Source organism: Ornithorhynchus anatinus, chromosome 16 (genome assembly GCF_004115215.2).
Source record: "Ornithorhynchus anatinus isolate Pmale09 chromosome 16, mOrnAna1.pri.v4, whole genome shotgun sequence".
In the NCBI taxonomy this organism is placed as follows: domain Eukaryota; kingdom Metazoa; phylum Chordata; class Mammalia; order Monotremata; family Ornithorhynchidae; genus Ornithorhynchus; species Ornithorhynchus anatinus.
In genome coordinates, this window is record NC_041743.1 from 18,413,750 (window position 1) to 18,429,557 (window position 15,808).

Genomic DNA, 15,808 nt, shown 5'->3' on the forward strand with positions numbered 1-15,808 from the left:
GGACTTAAATTTCGCCAAACCAAAATTATCAACACGTTTGACATTAATGCTAATAGTTGCTTTTCTCCTCCCCCTCACATTTCCCTTGAGGAAAAAACAAATCTGCCTGAACAAAACATTGACTATTTTTTTAACTTCTTATAGATGGAACCCTGAATTTTTGTTTGTTACATTGTTCCTTTGCTTTTACTGCTTTCAAAGGTCAGCTGTAGTTGTAACTACATTTCCTTGGTCAGAAATGAATAATTGCTTAGGAAAAAAACTTTGAGTTTACACAAAGTTGGCTGTTTAGCCTGTCATAAAAAATACATTGACACATTTCATTTTACACTGTAGGTTAGCGATGCAACTAAACTAAGGCCAAAGGCAGAATTCTGCTTTGGTAAGTAATATTTTGTACCTCCATTTATTCAAGGTTTTTTTCCCTCAGTCAGGGACATATTTTGAATCCTGTATCATTTATTACTGGTAGTAATTTAATCTTTTAAAGTTAAATTTTGCTTATAACTTTGATTATTTTATAAATTGCAGCAGGTTGAGCTGTAATAGTTTATATGACCTAATTTGGAAAGTCTGTCTCTCAAATATCGATCAGATTTGCATCCTCTTTCTGGGCTGTCTCTCTTCTTCTCCATGTTTTTCTTCCCAGGCCGTCTTTGTCCTTTGACTGTCTCCTGGTTACCAGGAGATTAAGTTCCAAGTAAATAAGACGTAGCGTATTTCATGTATTTGCTTTTTAAAAATGACTCTTAAACCCAAGTATCTTCTCCAAAAAACGTGTGTTCATTTTGTTACTGGGATTTGACTAATGAAGCATTCACTATTTCAATATTAAATAAATAACTCACAGATAATGACTAACATTAACATTTTTTTCAGTTTTCTCAAACTTTTTTCTCCTCGGTTAATAGGTTTGAATGGTTCATTTAACAGAGTTAATCAGTTTCTCTTCATTTGGCACTAACCGAAATTTGATCACACTCAATTCTCCTGAAATTTGGAGGATACATTCGTGGAAAACCCTTGTGATACTTGCGGTGTCTGTCTCTCTGCACGTGCACACAAGCAGTTACTGCCGATTGCTTGACGTCTTATATCCCAACAGGTGCATCTTGGAAGACAGCTGTTAATTCCCTAAGTGTGTTCTGGCTAAAATGTGCAGGGAAAACCCATATTCTGGGCAGAAATGGGGGAAATTTCAACTTCATTTCTCTGATTTACCAGGGTGTTTCTTAGCAGTGTTAGTAAAAATGTGTAGTATATTTATCCTCCTGCAGTTACACAAAGAATTCTGTAACATCAGTCAATCGTAGGGAGCACTGTACTGAACACTTCGAAGAGTACAGTATGACCGAGTGACTGTAATCTAGTCCTTGATTTATAATTGAACCTCTCATTCACATAGAGAATTAAAACAAAGGGAAACATGTAGAAGCCTACGTAGAGTAGTGAGAATATTGTTAGATATTTTTATGTCTTTCGCCCCCTTATAGTGTAAATTCCTTGTGGCCAGGGGGAGTTTCTTCAGCAAGTACTATTGTATTTTCCCTAGTGCTTAATACAGTTTATTGCACTCAGTATGCAGTTATATTCACTATCCCCACTACTGTTTAATCAGTGTAGCACAGTAATCATTGTTATAAACGTTGGTTATCTTTGACCAATTGTTCTGTAGCCTTTTGTAACAGAGAAGCAGCATGGCCTAATGGCAAGAACATGGGCTTGGGAATCAGTGGGTCCTAATCCCGGCTTGGCCATTTGTCATGAGGTGTGAGCCTCATGTGGGACAGGGACTGTGTCCAACCTGATTATCTTGTATCTGCCCCGGCGCTTAGAACAGTGCTTGGTACATAGTAAGTGCATAAAAAATACCATTATTATTATTGTTTCACTTTAGATATGCTTAGTTCTTCTTTCTGACCAACTTCATTTTTAAGACCAGTTCAAGAAAGCAAGAAACTACCTTGCTGTTGGGTAAATTGTTTTTTATGGGGGAAGTCACCTTGATTTGTGTAACTGGCCACTAGGATTCTGGTGTTCCATTCTGTACAGTTTGCTTCAAACAGGTATGTGTCAACACTGTTCAGGTTCTTCCTTTTGCTCCCATGAGAATGCGGGTTTAGCGGTGGTAAATTTTCCTTTATTGTCTTCACAGTTATGAATGCAGGGATGAGGAAATATTTCCTACAAGCAAATGATCAGCAAGACCTAGTAGAATGGGTAAATGTTTTGAACAAAGCTACAAAAATAACAGTAAGAAATCTACTTATAAGAAATTTACTTTGTTTTGTAATGCTTTATCTTTTATTTTCTAAAATTCTGAGTGCATTGGGACATTTTCTACTTGTCTTTAAAATCCTTGCTGTGTACCTTTCTTCGTGCGTTCCTTAAAAATGATTGGAAGGTAAACTATATTTTAGAACCCAAATCCATTGTATATCCAAAAATAACAGCATTCAATCCTTTCTTCAAAATATATTGAGCTAAAATCCAAAGTCCAAGGAGTTAAGTTAGTGAAATCTGTTCTCAGAGGTTAGATTGCTTTTTTTATGTATGTTGCTCCAGAACAGCTTGTTACCACAAGCAGAAAACACCCACACGTTACATCTGATCTCTACATGAAGTAGAAGCTATTTTAGGGTGTTTATCTTTGTGCACCTTTAGAAAAGCAATTTCATGGGCTGAATCAAAAGTGTATATTCTTGCGAGACTCAAACTGAACCTGATTCAGATGTAGCCAGTTCTCTTAAAGCATATTTTCATTGCACATTTTGGATAGAGCGCTGTTGAGTAATTAGGGAAAGTTTTTCCAACATCGGTTGTTGGATGAAGCAGTTGGGCATATATCTGCAACGTCATTCAAAATGAGAGTACTATAATATGATTTCTCCTGTAAATGGAGTTTCTTCAAGAATGTAATTCCCACATCGGAGGAGAACTGGCTATATTTACAATTCACATTTTAACTCAAAATAATTTGTCCCTATTTTGGGTTACTTCAGGAAAATAACTTTTCCCAGGATCTGTGTTTGATCAGTTTTAATTAGGCAATTTGTAGTACATGCTGGGAAAAAATATATTTTATTCCACTTCCGTTATGCATTCTATCTCACTGTTATATAAAAAAAGGTAAACTAGTATGGTGTCTTATTTTTACAGTAATCTAAATTTTCCATTGCAGTTCCATAATACAAGCCTATCCCAGGTTTTAGCAACCCCACAAAATATACAGACTGGGGACACAGTCATGATTGTCTGATACTTCTCCCATGGTTTCGGGATTCCCCACAATACTTGTGACCCAGGTTTACATCTAGCACTGTCTACCTCACCTTTGGTTACTCCGACACGTACATCCGGTGGAGAGATCAGGCATCGTGTGATATTCTCTCCTGGGTTAAAAGCAGCCCATTACATAACCATCCCAGAGACAAAACCTACCTGATTTGATGCCTCATCCGCCCCAAAAACCTGATCATCCTGAAATTTTGGTCGATCACTACAGGGAAGTAAATTCCCCACACTTCTTCACACCTGGCAGGGGAGCTGTTTTTAAGCAATCAATAATGAATCATGAGAAGATCTTGGAGGAAACTCCACCCACAGGTCATCACATTTTCAAGGTGTAGAAGAGATCCCCTTGAGCAGATGACCAGAGAAGTCATTGAATTTGGGCAGGGGATGGTGGGAGGAGCCTCGGCTTCATCCCGAAGTTGGTTGATGCAGACGTCAGTGCGGGAATTGCATCTCGGAGGAGTGTTTAATGAAAAAAATTGTCAAACTTCAGCAATCCAGTGCGGCACTGCAGGATACTGAAACAGATGCAGTAACACTAATAATAATAATGTTGGTATTTGTTAAGCGCTTACTACGTGCAGAGCACTGTTCTAAGCTCTGGGGTAGATACAGGGGAATGAGGTTGTCCCACGTGAGGCTCACAGTCTTCATCCCCATTTTACAGATGAGGGAACTGAGGCACAGAGAAGTGAAGTGACTTGCCCACAGTCACACAGCTGACAAGGGGCAGAGTCAGGATTCGAACCCATGACCTCTGACTCCAAAGCCCGGGCTCTTTCCACTGAACCACGCTGCTTCTCTACTACAGTAGATAGTAATAGTTCAGTGTTTTGCACACAGTAAGCGCTCAATAAATACAATTGAATAAATGAATGAATGAAGAAGCAGTGTAAGTGGAAAGAGCCTGGGCCTGGGAGTCAGAGGACCTGGGTTCTAATCTTGTCAGTCAGTCAGTCATATTTATTAGTGCTTACTGTGTGCAGAGCACTGTACTAAGCACTTGGAAGAGTACAGTGTAACAATAAACAGATGCATACACACATTCCTTGCTCACAAGGATCTTGTAGTCTCGGAGTGGCGGGGGGAACCACTTGGCTTGGGCAAGTCACTTCTCTGGACCTCAGCTAGCTCATCTATAAAATAGGGATTAAATCCTCTTCCCTCCAACTCAGACAGTGAGCCCTAAGTGGGACAGATACGGTGTCCAACCTGATTTTCTACCCCAGTATTTAGTACGGTGCCTGAAGCATAGTAAGCATGTAACAAGTACCATAAAAAAAAGTTATGATCTCTCTACTATGTGCTAAAATTTGCGGGTAAATCGTGCATCGGTTTTCAAGAAAGCAAATTGACTGAAGAAAATCACCAATGAAGAGGGGTGTTCAAAGATGTGGAGAGGTTTTCAAAAGGTGTTAGTGTGGTACAGCAATTCATTTAGTTTTTACTTTGTGCTTGTTGACGGCAAGATGAATGCTGCTGTTCAAACTAAGTGGCCCAAATTCTTCAGTAATTTTGAAAAACCACTGCCGTAGTCAACCTAGAACTGCAGCTTCCTACAAAGACTCAGAATCATATTACAACTATTCATTTAGTTAATGTTACGATGTTTTGCTTTGAACTACTTTATCAAAGATTAAATAATAGTGTGTAGTGAGTGATGCTTAACATACGATGCAGCACATGAAAGCATTTTGTATTCCTTTTCCAGAGGTTCTGAAATAGATCCCAATTTCTAACTTTTGGGAAAATGTACCGCCCAGTCCCCTGGCCTGATGCAGTTTTTCATAATACAGCCACATTTTCAAGGAGTGTTACATGCATGTATCCTGTTGCATGTCTGTATTTGATTTTTGCAAATTGACATATTAAATAATAGTGGTGAACAGTTGAGCATCTCTAACTTATTAGTATCCTATGTAACAATAGTAATGGCAATAATGATGATGTTTGTTAAGCACTTACTATGTGCCAAGCACTGTACTAAGTGCTGGGGAAGATACAAGGTAATCACTTCGTCCCACGTGGGTCTCACAGTCTTCATCCCCATTTTACAGATGAGGTAACTGAAGCACAGAGAGGTTAAGTGATTTACCAAAAGTCACCTAGATAAGTGGCAAGGTGGGATTAGAACCCATGACGTCTGATTCCCAAGCCCTTGCTCTTCCCACTAAGCCATGTTGCTTCTCTGTGTATTCAAAATGTATTCAAAAGAGAAACATTCTTCACAGAAATTGGATTACGACATTTCAGACGTGGGGTTCACAGTCTAAAAAGGAGGGAGAACATGTGTTTAATCCCCATTTTATAGTTGAGGGAACTTGAGGCCCAGAGAAATGAAGTTACTTGCCCAAGGTCACACAGCAAACAAGTGGCAGAGCTGAGGGTCCAACACATACTACAGTGCGTGGCACATAGGAAGCGCTTAACAAATACCATTATTATTAGCCTGTGCTCTTTGTACGAGGCCACTCTGCTTCTCAGTGACATTTGATAGTATTCTTGCAAGTATTGTTCTTAATCAGGTAACAAACAGAATTCCCTTCAAGTCATCTTTTCCCACTCTTTCCGCAGGACCCTTTGCACTTTCCTTTAGGCATCCTGGGGTTCAGGTTCCTCTGTTCATTTCTCCCGCATTGTCCCTCTGAAGTCCTGGACCACCGAACCTTCAGGATATCCCTTTCTCCATCCAGATCACTTCCAGTCCCTTCCTCTGTCCTGTGTCCTGCTCTCCCAGGAACATGGCTCCTACCCTCTCCCCTCGAAGTGGCTGGGGGTCTTCATTCCCAACTTCCTGGTCCCCTCCAGGCCCTTCCCAAGCCTTTCTTCTGATTGGCTCAGTTGTAAATAATGTCAAATAAAGCTTTCATTAAGCTTCCCGTATGGAGGGGCTCTTAGGAGTGAATCTCCTGGGTTTCTCTTTTCCTTCCCCAGCATGGGAGCTAGTTGAAGTGACCACTTCAGTCTCTCAAAGCAAATATTTCTTAATCAGATTATAAATTCCTTGTATCTTCCCAAGTGCCTAGTAGTTGCTTAATAAAAGCCTTTATTACTGAGACTCAGAGTTCATGCGGTGGTATGCAAGATCAGTCAATCATTTTGGACACCTGCTGTATTGAGAGCTCTGTTCCAAGCACTTGGGAGAGTATAATAGAGTTGCTAGACCTGATCCCTGCCCTCAAGGAGTTTACAGTCTAGGGGAGGAGGCAGACATTAATGTTGCTGAACTGTATTTCCCAAGCTCTTAGTACCTGGTCTGCACACAGTAAGTGCTCGATAAATACAATTGGATGAATGAATGAATGAACAATTTGCAGGCAGGAGATAGAAAGGTTGTCCTTTTAAGGTGGTAAATATTGTACAGATCAGTAGATATATGGGCAATAAATAGAGAAGCAGCATGGCTCAGTGGAAAGAGCCCAGGCTTGGGAGTCAGAGGTCGAAGCCTGTGAGTCCTACGTGGGACACCCTGATTACCTTGGACTACTACAGTGCTTAGAACAGTGCTTTGCACATAGTAAGCACTTAACAAATGCCATCATTATATTTATTAATAATAATAATAAACATAGGAGCTGGAATAGTCATCCAGTCAGCACTATAGTGTACTTACACTCTTAAGATGGTTTGTCATGATGTAGCATGGCCTAGTGGAAAGACCATAAGCCTGGGAGTTAGGAAGCCTAGCTTCTAATTCCATCTCCTCATCTGCCTGCTATGTGACCTCAGCCTAATCACCGATCTTATGTGTAAATACCTGCTCCCCTCCTCCTCCTGGACTGTGAGCCTCATGAGGGGCAGGGACTGTATCTGATCTGATTGCCTGGTACCTCCCCCAACAGTAAATACAGTGCTTAGCATAAAGTAATTATTTAACACATATCACAGTTGTCACTGCTCCTGTAAAATGTGGGGAAAAAATGATTAAACCATTTCAGTAATGCAGTGGAAATGTGACATTGAAATACTTTATAAAGACTTCAGCTTGTGAAGATATTTGAGACCATTTGTCCTTGAGTAAAAGTTCAGTATCAGTCAACAATATTTTAATGTCTACAGTGATGAAGTGTAGTTTGTTTTGGAGTTGCTACTTATGGCTTGCCATCAGAATTTGTAAGAAAACTGTCAAATAATTTTTACTATGTAGAGCTCAGATTTGCATAGGTATTCTCAAACATCTACATGCCAGTATGGTACTTGAATTAAACACATTTTTGTATTGAGATGTCTAAAGGCATTGGAGTTTTTGCCCAAGGTGCACACAGTGAGAGTTATTTGGAAGCGTACAATAGAAGGAAAAGACCCCGTTCCTGCCCCCAGAATTAATGAACCTAGCAAGTGGACACACTTACTGCCAACTTTGCAGTAGGTAAGGGTGAAGCCAGTGAGTTCTCAGTGATAACGTGACCAGTTCAGGTTAGAACAGGTGAGATTAAGGGTTCAGAAGCAGGTTTGAGCACTTATTTCTTTCCCACTCCCATCCTGGGAGGGCAGGGTGCCAGGTCTTGACTCAACATGCTAAAGAGGACTGTTTGATTCCCTTGAATTTAAAACTTGCCCCTCTTTCCACCATTAGCTTTATCACCCTATGGAGAGCTTCTGGTTTCTGTCTTCTGGTCTGTGGTTTATAGGAAGCCTGGTCTCGGGCCTCTGGCTTGTTGATTGAGCTGGGGAGGGAGGTGTTTACTGGTTGCTTTTTGACCCTTCTGAGTATCTGCTTCTTGTCAAATGAGGGGTTCTGCTGCTGGCTGCTTTTGCCCTAATGCCCATTCTCCCAGGTCCAGCCAGCTGCCCTCCACATCGCCATTAGCCTGACCTGGTAGTGTCCTGAGCACATGCTCAGTCCCGGCGGGATGCTGATTTGCAGTTCCCTCCAGCTTCCTATTTTGGAGGCAGTGCCTGGGGTCAGCGTGCGGTGTCAGATGGCCGGAGAGGACGTTTCTCCCTAGGGCCACTGGGGAGAAGCCTCCCCTTTTCTGAAGTCCCCCAGCCATGGGAATCCCTCTAGGGACCACTTTTTTTTTAATGGTATTTGTTAAATGCTCACTGTGTGCCAATCACTGTTCTAAGTGCTCGGGTAGCTACAAACTTAACAGTTTGGACACAGTCCGTGTCCCTCATGGTGTTCACAATCGTAATCCCCATTTTACCGATGAGGTAACTGAGGCCCAGAAGAAGTGAAGTGACTTGCCGAAGGTCACACGGCAGACAAGTGACAGAGCCAGATTAGAACCCAGGTCCTTCTGACTCTCAGGCCTCCCTGTGCTCTATCCAGTAGGCCATGATGCTTGTTCACCTATGTGTCCTTTGGCTGCTAACCCTTTCTGATGACGGTATTTAAGTGCTTACTATGTGCCAAGCACTGTTCTGAGCACTGGGGTAGATACAAGATGATCAGGTTGTTCCTCGTGGGACTCACAGTCTTAATCTCTGTTTTACAGATGAAAACTTTCTGCTTTCCTGTTAATGGGGATATGCCCCCACCGGCGGTAGGGAGCCGGGGGGAGATGTACGCGGGAAGGCGTAGAAGTTTATCTTGTCTGGCCAGCAGACAAAAAGGAGGTGATGTCAGACATGCCAAGCCAGGTCCCCATCCCTAGGGCAAAACCAGGACCCAAACATCCAACTGCCAGGGTCCCTAGCTGGAAACCCCAATTTAGGAAGATCACAGTTACAAGGGATAGTTTTTTTTTAAAAAAAGTAGATGGTGAAATAAATAGAACAGAAATGAATATGAATGAATATATGAATGCTAAGGTGGATAATGGGATATTATGATTAGGAAGGTGGGGGATTAGTCATTGAATGCCTCTTGGGGGTTATCACTGAGTATTTAGAGGAACAGCATACTGAGTGAATAGAACACGGGCCTGGGAGTCAGAAAGACCTGGGTTCTAATCCCGGCTTTGCCACTTGTTGGCTGTGTGACCTTGGACAAGTTACTTAACTTCTCTATGCCTCATTTTCCTCATCTTTACATGGTAGGAGGAGGGGCTAAGAGTGTAAGCTTCCTGGAGAAGCCAAGTGGAGGAGAGACCATGGGCCTGGGAGTCAGAATGACCTGGGTTCAAATACTGGCTCTGCCAATTGCTTGCTGTGTCACCTTGCTAAAGTCACTTAACTTTTCTGTGCCTCAGTTTCCTCAACAGTAAAAATTAGGATACCTATTCTCCTTCCTACTTGGACCTTGAGCCCCATGAGGGACAGGGACTGTGTCCTAACTTGTACTTACTCCAGTGCTTAGATTAGTGTGTGACAAGTAATAAGTGCTTAACAAACACAATAAAAAATCCTAAAGTAGTCAGTATTCAGGTATTCAGATCTTCAAAGAGTTCAAAAATCAATCTTCTGCAACAAAACCATAGTCCCAACTCCCATCTGCCCTTCTTCCTAATCATTGCCACCACCTCCTCTTGTGTCCTAGGCTATACAGTACACCCACACTTCCTTCACAATCCCATATTCCCAAAGAGTTCTGTGAAAACCAAACAAGGAATTAGAAGAAAAGCTGAGGTATTTTAGATCTGCTGCTTAGTCTGAATTGAGTCTGCTTTGTGATTTTCATTTAGGCTCACCCTGATTTCATTTAATATGAGCATGAGAGCTAATATTTGTTTTGAGAGAAGTCTCCCTTTCAATTGGGATTCTTCACTTGGCCCGCTGATGCAAATTCCCATTATTTTTCTTACCTTTTCTCTGCATTTTATAATGGTCAGTGGCGCTCAGACCATCTATTGATGTTTATATGCTCCTTGAGGGCAGGGATCATATGTATCTACTCTACTATTGTATTTACCCAAACACTTATTCATTCAGTAGTATTTATTGAGTGCTTACTATGTGCAGAGCCCTGTACTAAGCGCTTGGAATGTACATAAGCACTTGGAATGTACACTTAGTACAGAGAAGTAGAGAAGCAGCCTGGCATAGGGGCGAGAGCCTGATCTTGGGAGTCAGAGGATATGGGTTCTAATTCCAGCTCTGCCACTTGTCTGCTGTGTAACCTTAACCTCTCTGTACTTCAGTTACCTCATCGGTAAATTGGAGATTAAGAATGTGAGCCCCACGTGGGACATCCTGATTACCTTGTATCTACCCCAGTGCTTAGAACAGTGCTTGCCCCGTAGTAAGTGCTTAATAAATACCTTAATTATTATCATTATTATTATTATTACAAAGCTCTGCCCACAGTTATTGCTTAACAAATACCCTTGATCAATTGTCCTTCATCTGTAGTGGTCTGAACCCCTAACTGCTCTCCATTCCCAGTGGGAATAGGTGAAATACAGATTGCTGCTCAGTATTTCCTCTCTCAGCTCTCTCCTTATGTGGGAGCATATAAGGCCCTCCTGTCCCATTCCCATAAACTCATCATTCAGCCAGAGACAGATTGGAGCCGTGAAATCAGGCTCTAAGCCACCCAGCGGGGCTCTTCCATGACCTCGAATAATAATAATGATAATGTTGGTATTTGTTAAGCGCTATGTGCAGAGCACTGTTCTAAGCACTGGGGTAGATGCAGGGTAATCAGGTTATCCCACGTGAGGCTCACAGTCTTCATCCCCATTTTACAGATGAGGGAACTGAGGCACAGAGAAGTGAAGTGACTTGCCCACAGTCACACAGCTGACAAGTGGCAGAGTCGGGATTCGAACCCGTGACCTCTGACTCCCAAGCCCGGGCTATTTCCACTGAGCCACGCCGCTTCCCTTCCCGAAGCCTCAGTCCCCACACTCTAGCTTCCAGACACGACAACTAGGCTAAGAAGGGTGGGAGATGGGAGCCAGGTGAGCCAGCAGAGCCCTTCTTTCATGCACCCAGAGACTTCTCTTATTGAGAGGAGCAGTTGCCCTTATCGTTTTAAAATTTCAGATGCTCTCTCCTCCAGAAAGCCTTCCCTAACTAATCTCCCAGCTTCCCACCCCATTTCCCCCCCCAACACTTTTCATGGTATTAAGCGCTTACTATGTGCCAGGCACTGTACTGAGTGCTAGGGTAGATATAAAGTAATCAGGTTGGACATGGTCCCTGTCCCACTTGGGGCTCACGTTCTTAATCAGCTTTTACAGATAAGGAAACTGAAATACAGAGAAGTTAAGTAAATTGCCCAAAGTCACACAGCAGACAAGTGGCGGAGTTGGGATTAGAACCCAGATCCCTCTGACTCCCAGGCCCATGCTCTATTCATTAGGCATATGCTTTTCTATTGCACCACCTAGTCACTTGAGTCCATACCCATTGAGGGCTGACTTATTCACTCTACCCTGCATCCCCATGACATTTATGTACATGCGTAGTGGATAGAGCATGGGCCTGAGGGTCAGAAGGTTATGGGTTCTAATATCAGCCCCTCCACTTGCCTGCTGTGTGACCTGGGACAAGTCATCTCACTTCTCTGGGACCTCAGTTACCTCATCTGTCAAATGGGGATTGAGACTGAGAGCCCCATGTGGGACAGGGACTGTGCCCAACCTGACTGACTTGTATTCACCCCAGAGTTTAGTACAGTGCCTGGCACATAGTAAGGCTTAAAAAATACCATAATTATTATAATAAATAATATAAAATAGACAATTATTATTTATACTTGTTTGCTTCTCCCTCCTGCAAGCTTCTTGAGGGCAGGAAACAGGTCTGTTTACTCATGGTACTCTCCCAAGCATTTAGCACAGTGCTCTGCATACCGTAAGTGCAAAAGACATTGATTCATTCATCCAATCATATTTATTAAGTGCTTACTGCATGTAGAGCACTATACTAAGTGCTTGGAAAGTACCATGCAGCAATAAAGAGAGACAATCCCTGCCTACAACGGGCTCACAGTCTAGAAGTTGGTTGATTACAGAAACTGGTTAATTTAAGCAGAATTAGGATTTAGCTGTTTGGTGGGGATGCTGCCTCTGGAGAACATGTGGTTTGCCTCCCCTGTCCTTGTGAATTCCCTGAGGAACAGGGACCGTGTCTAATTACCACCTGTGTATTGTCTCCCAGGGCCTAATAAATTGTTCTACCCACAGCAAACCCTTAATACATACTATTATTACTACTGTCTATTTCCTAAGGCAACGCCACTAGAATTTGTAGGTTTTGATTCTTCTCCACCCCATGCCTACCTCTGGGGAAAGATTTACACTTATTCCGATGATTACACATGTCTCCAGGTGGGCAGAGGCAGTTATCAGCAAAGATTGTTCATAATAGTAATAATGATAATGGTATTTAAGTGCTACTGTCCGCCAAACGCTGTCTTAAGCGCTGGGGTAGATACAACGTAACCAGGTTGTCCCACGTGGGGCCTACAGACTTAATCCCCATTTTATTGATTGAGGTCACTGTGGCACAGAGAAGTCAAGTGACCTGCCCAAAGTCACACAGCTGCTAAGTGGCGGAGCGGGATTAGAACTCACTTCCAAGCCCGTGCTCTTTCCACCGAGCCACCCTTCATATATCGGTGATCTCAGAAACTCTCATTTTTAGAAGTTCTCGTTGATGAAATCCCGGGTGACCATTTTTGTTGCATGGTATTTCAAATTTATTTTTTAATTTTCCCCTCCAAAAGTTTTGGTTTATAAATGTGGATGAATCACTACATACTTGATAGTGAAATCTAGGTATCAAACCTGGACAAGTAACCTAGCTACCTACATATTTCGGGATTTCGGGATTTAGAGGTGTGACCTCTAAATGAAGACCCACAGAGTAATCCTGTTACCCTAACTTTTCAGGTACCAAAGCAACCAGATCCTCAAACTCATTCAGATAACGTAAATCGCCAAGTTGAAAATCCGGGTGGAAAGAAGCAAGTATCATATCGAACTGAAATTGTGGGTGGAGTACCTATCATTACGCCTACTCAGGTAGTAACTTAAAAATAACTATCTCTGACTTAAATTTTGGATTTCACCTTGCAATGTATCCACGTCGTTAACCAGTTGATCTTCAACTTCATTTGCTGCACAATTAAAGTCTTTTGGGAGTATGCTCTTTTGATTAGTTTTATGGTTGCCTGCTCAGCAAAGACTGACACAGGTACTTTGCCTTTTGTGCTGTAGATCGCTTAACTTTTATTTTTAGGCAAGTCGTTTTTTTGTTTTATTTTTCAGTTTCTCTCTGTAAAATGAAGGTAATACTAAGAGCCAGCTGCTCACTGAATTTTGAACAGCATGTTTGCAAAATTATTTTCAAGGTGTTCTTACTTTAAAAAACACATAATCAGATCAAGCTGTTCAAGTTTTGCATTAAAAAACATAAACCCCTGTTTGTTGTTGGACGATGCGTGTGTCATAAAGTGTTATAAAAAGACATGTTTTGGCCTTGCCAGTCATGAGTTAACATGTTCCAAACTTCCCAACGATGTAGTAAACGGAGGAAGAATAGCTCATAATTACATTCTGCGCTGGATCTCTCAGGCTTTGTTTGCAAGACGGGGAGAATAGCAGAGAAAATTCTTAACCTACATCCCTCCTCCCGTGTCTGGAACCAGACAGTCCAGGATTATAGAACTTTTCCAGAGGCAGCTATCTAGTGTGATTTTATAATTAAAGCAGTAGCTAGATTGAATTTCTAGCACTTTGTGCTGTCTCAGACTTTAAAATATGAGTTGGAAATATCTATGTCTACATTGTGTTCGGTAGTAGTAATGATTAAGTGCTCATTTGGCGAGGTGCTCTCTAGTAGGCATTTAAAAAGGCAATAGATTAACGAAGTGACACATTCCCTGGCCACAAGGAGCCTACTCTCTGGAGGAGATAAGCATAAAAATATTTACAACTTGGTCAAAATAAATAGAGTGGTCCTATGAACAATGAATGCTAGGGAAAATATAAATATTTACACAAGTGCTAGAGTTTGCTGAAGGGATGACGTGGCTGAGAAATGAATTGGGAAAAACTTGATGTAGAAAGTGGGACTCAAGGAGGGCTTTGAATATGTAGAGAACTGTGTTCTCTCTGAGGTGGGAGGTTGAGAGAATTCCAAGCTAGGGGTATAGCAGGAGCAAGGTAATGGAGGTGGGTGAGGCGAGAGCAAGGTACAGCTAGAAGGTTGGTTTGGGAGGAACCAAGAGAGCGAGGTGGGAAATAGGTAAAGAGAACAATAACAATGGTGGAGAGCCTTGAAGCCAATTGTGAGGAGTTTTGAGCCTTGAAGACAGAGAAGAACCACGGCCTAGTGGAAAGAACCCAGTCTTCGATGGCAGAGAACCTGGGTTCTAATGCAGGCTGTCCCACTTGCCTGCTGTGTGCCCATGGTCCAGCCACTTAAATTTTTCTGTGCCTCAATGTCCCCATCTGTAAAATCTGTCAGTACCTGTTCCCCTTCCTCTTAGACTGTGAACCCCATCAGATACAGGGATTGTGTCCAATCTCATCATCTTGTTACTGCCCCAGTGCTTAGAACAGGGCTTGACGTATATTAAGTGCTTAACAAGTCCCACAATTATTAGTACAATCCACTTATAAGTTGTCCATGTAACAAAGATGAAACCTCAGTCTAAGAGAAGTGTTCTCCTTCAGTGGTCTTTCTGGCTGTTCTATTTAAAGCCTAAAAACCTCCTCTGTGTTTCCAGTGGCCATTTAAATTGCCATCTGGCTCTTATTAAGAATAGTGGCACTTCAGCGATAACTTTAAAGAATTGATTCAAACTTGAGCTCCGTCCAAAGACTTTGAAACTTTGAACATCAGTTTAGAACACTGTCATGAGACTGACCAGAAGACTGGCCCTGAAAATATATGCAAATTACTTAAGTAAGGGCTTAAGAACTCAGCCCTTGTTACTCAAATTGGGTCACAGCAGGATTCCCATTTCTCTGGATTTTTCTGGGCATTTCTGAGCTCCATTTTATAAATCATTTATCTGGTCCTTTGCAGACACACTCTGTATCTTGAAGAGGCAGCCTGGCTTAGTGGAAAGAGCCTGGGCTTGGGAGTCAGAGGTTGTGGGTTCTAATTCCGCTTCTGCCACTTTCATTCAGTTCATTCAATAGTATTTATCGAGCGCTTACTATGTGCAGAGCATTGTACTAAGTGCTTGGAATATACAATTCGGCCACAGATAGAGACAATACCTGCCCAGTGACGGGCTTACCGTCTAATCACTTGTCAGCTGTGTGACTTTGGCCAAGTCACTTAATTTCTCTGGGTTTCAGTTCCCTTAGCTGTCAAATGGGGATGAAGCCTGTGAGCCCTCCTTGGGACACCCTGATTATCTTGTATCTACCCCAGCGCTTAGAACAATGCTTTGCACATGTAAGTGCTTAACAATGCCAAGATCATTATTATTATTATCTTGAACAAGTGCAATAACTAGTCCACCTGCGTGGTGGGATAAAGCTTCCAGCACAGCATCTCTTCTCATCTGCTACCTTCCAGTGCCCCGCCTCAAGAATGTGAGCCCATTGTGGGCAGGGATTGCCTTTCTTCATTTGCTGAATTGTACTTTCCAAGCACTGAATACAGTGCTCTCCCCACAATAAGCGTGCGATAAATACGACTGAATGAAATGAACGAATGAATC

At 42.1% G+C, this 15,808-nt stretch overlaps 1 protein-coding gene across 8 annotated transcripts in view; it reads left to right on the plus strand.

Moving 5' to 3' along the window:
• Positions 1-15,808, plus strand: part of PLEKHA1 (pleckstrin homology domain containing A1) — a 67,649-nt gene that overhangs the window by 33,467 nt on the left and 18,374 nt on the right. For 4 of the 8 annotated variants that reach the window (XM_029080558.2, XM_029080561.2, XM_029080562.2 and 1 more), the window contains exons 4-6: positions 337-382; positions 2,156-2,253; positions 13,020-13,151. In XM_029080558.2, coding sequence (XP_028936391.1) covers positions 337-382; positions 2,156-2,253; positions 13,020-13,151 — 276 coding nt within the window. The remainder of the gene's footprint in view (positions 1-336; positions 383-2,155; positions 2,254-13,019; positions 13,152-15,808) is intronic. The other 4 variants (XM_039914285.1, XM_029080560.2, XM_039914286.1 and 1 more) reach the window with 3 other exon arrangements.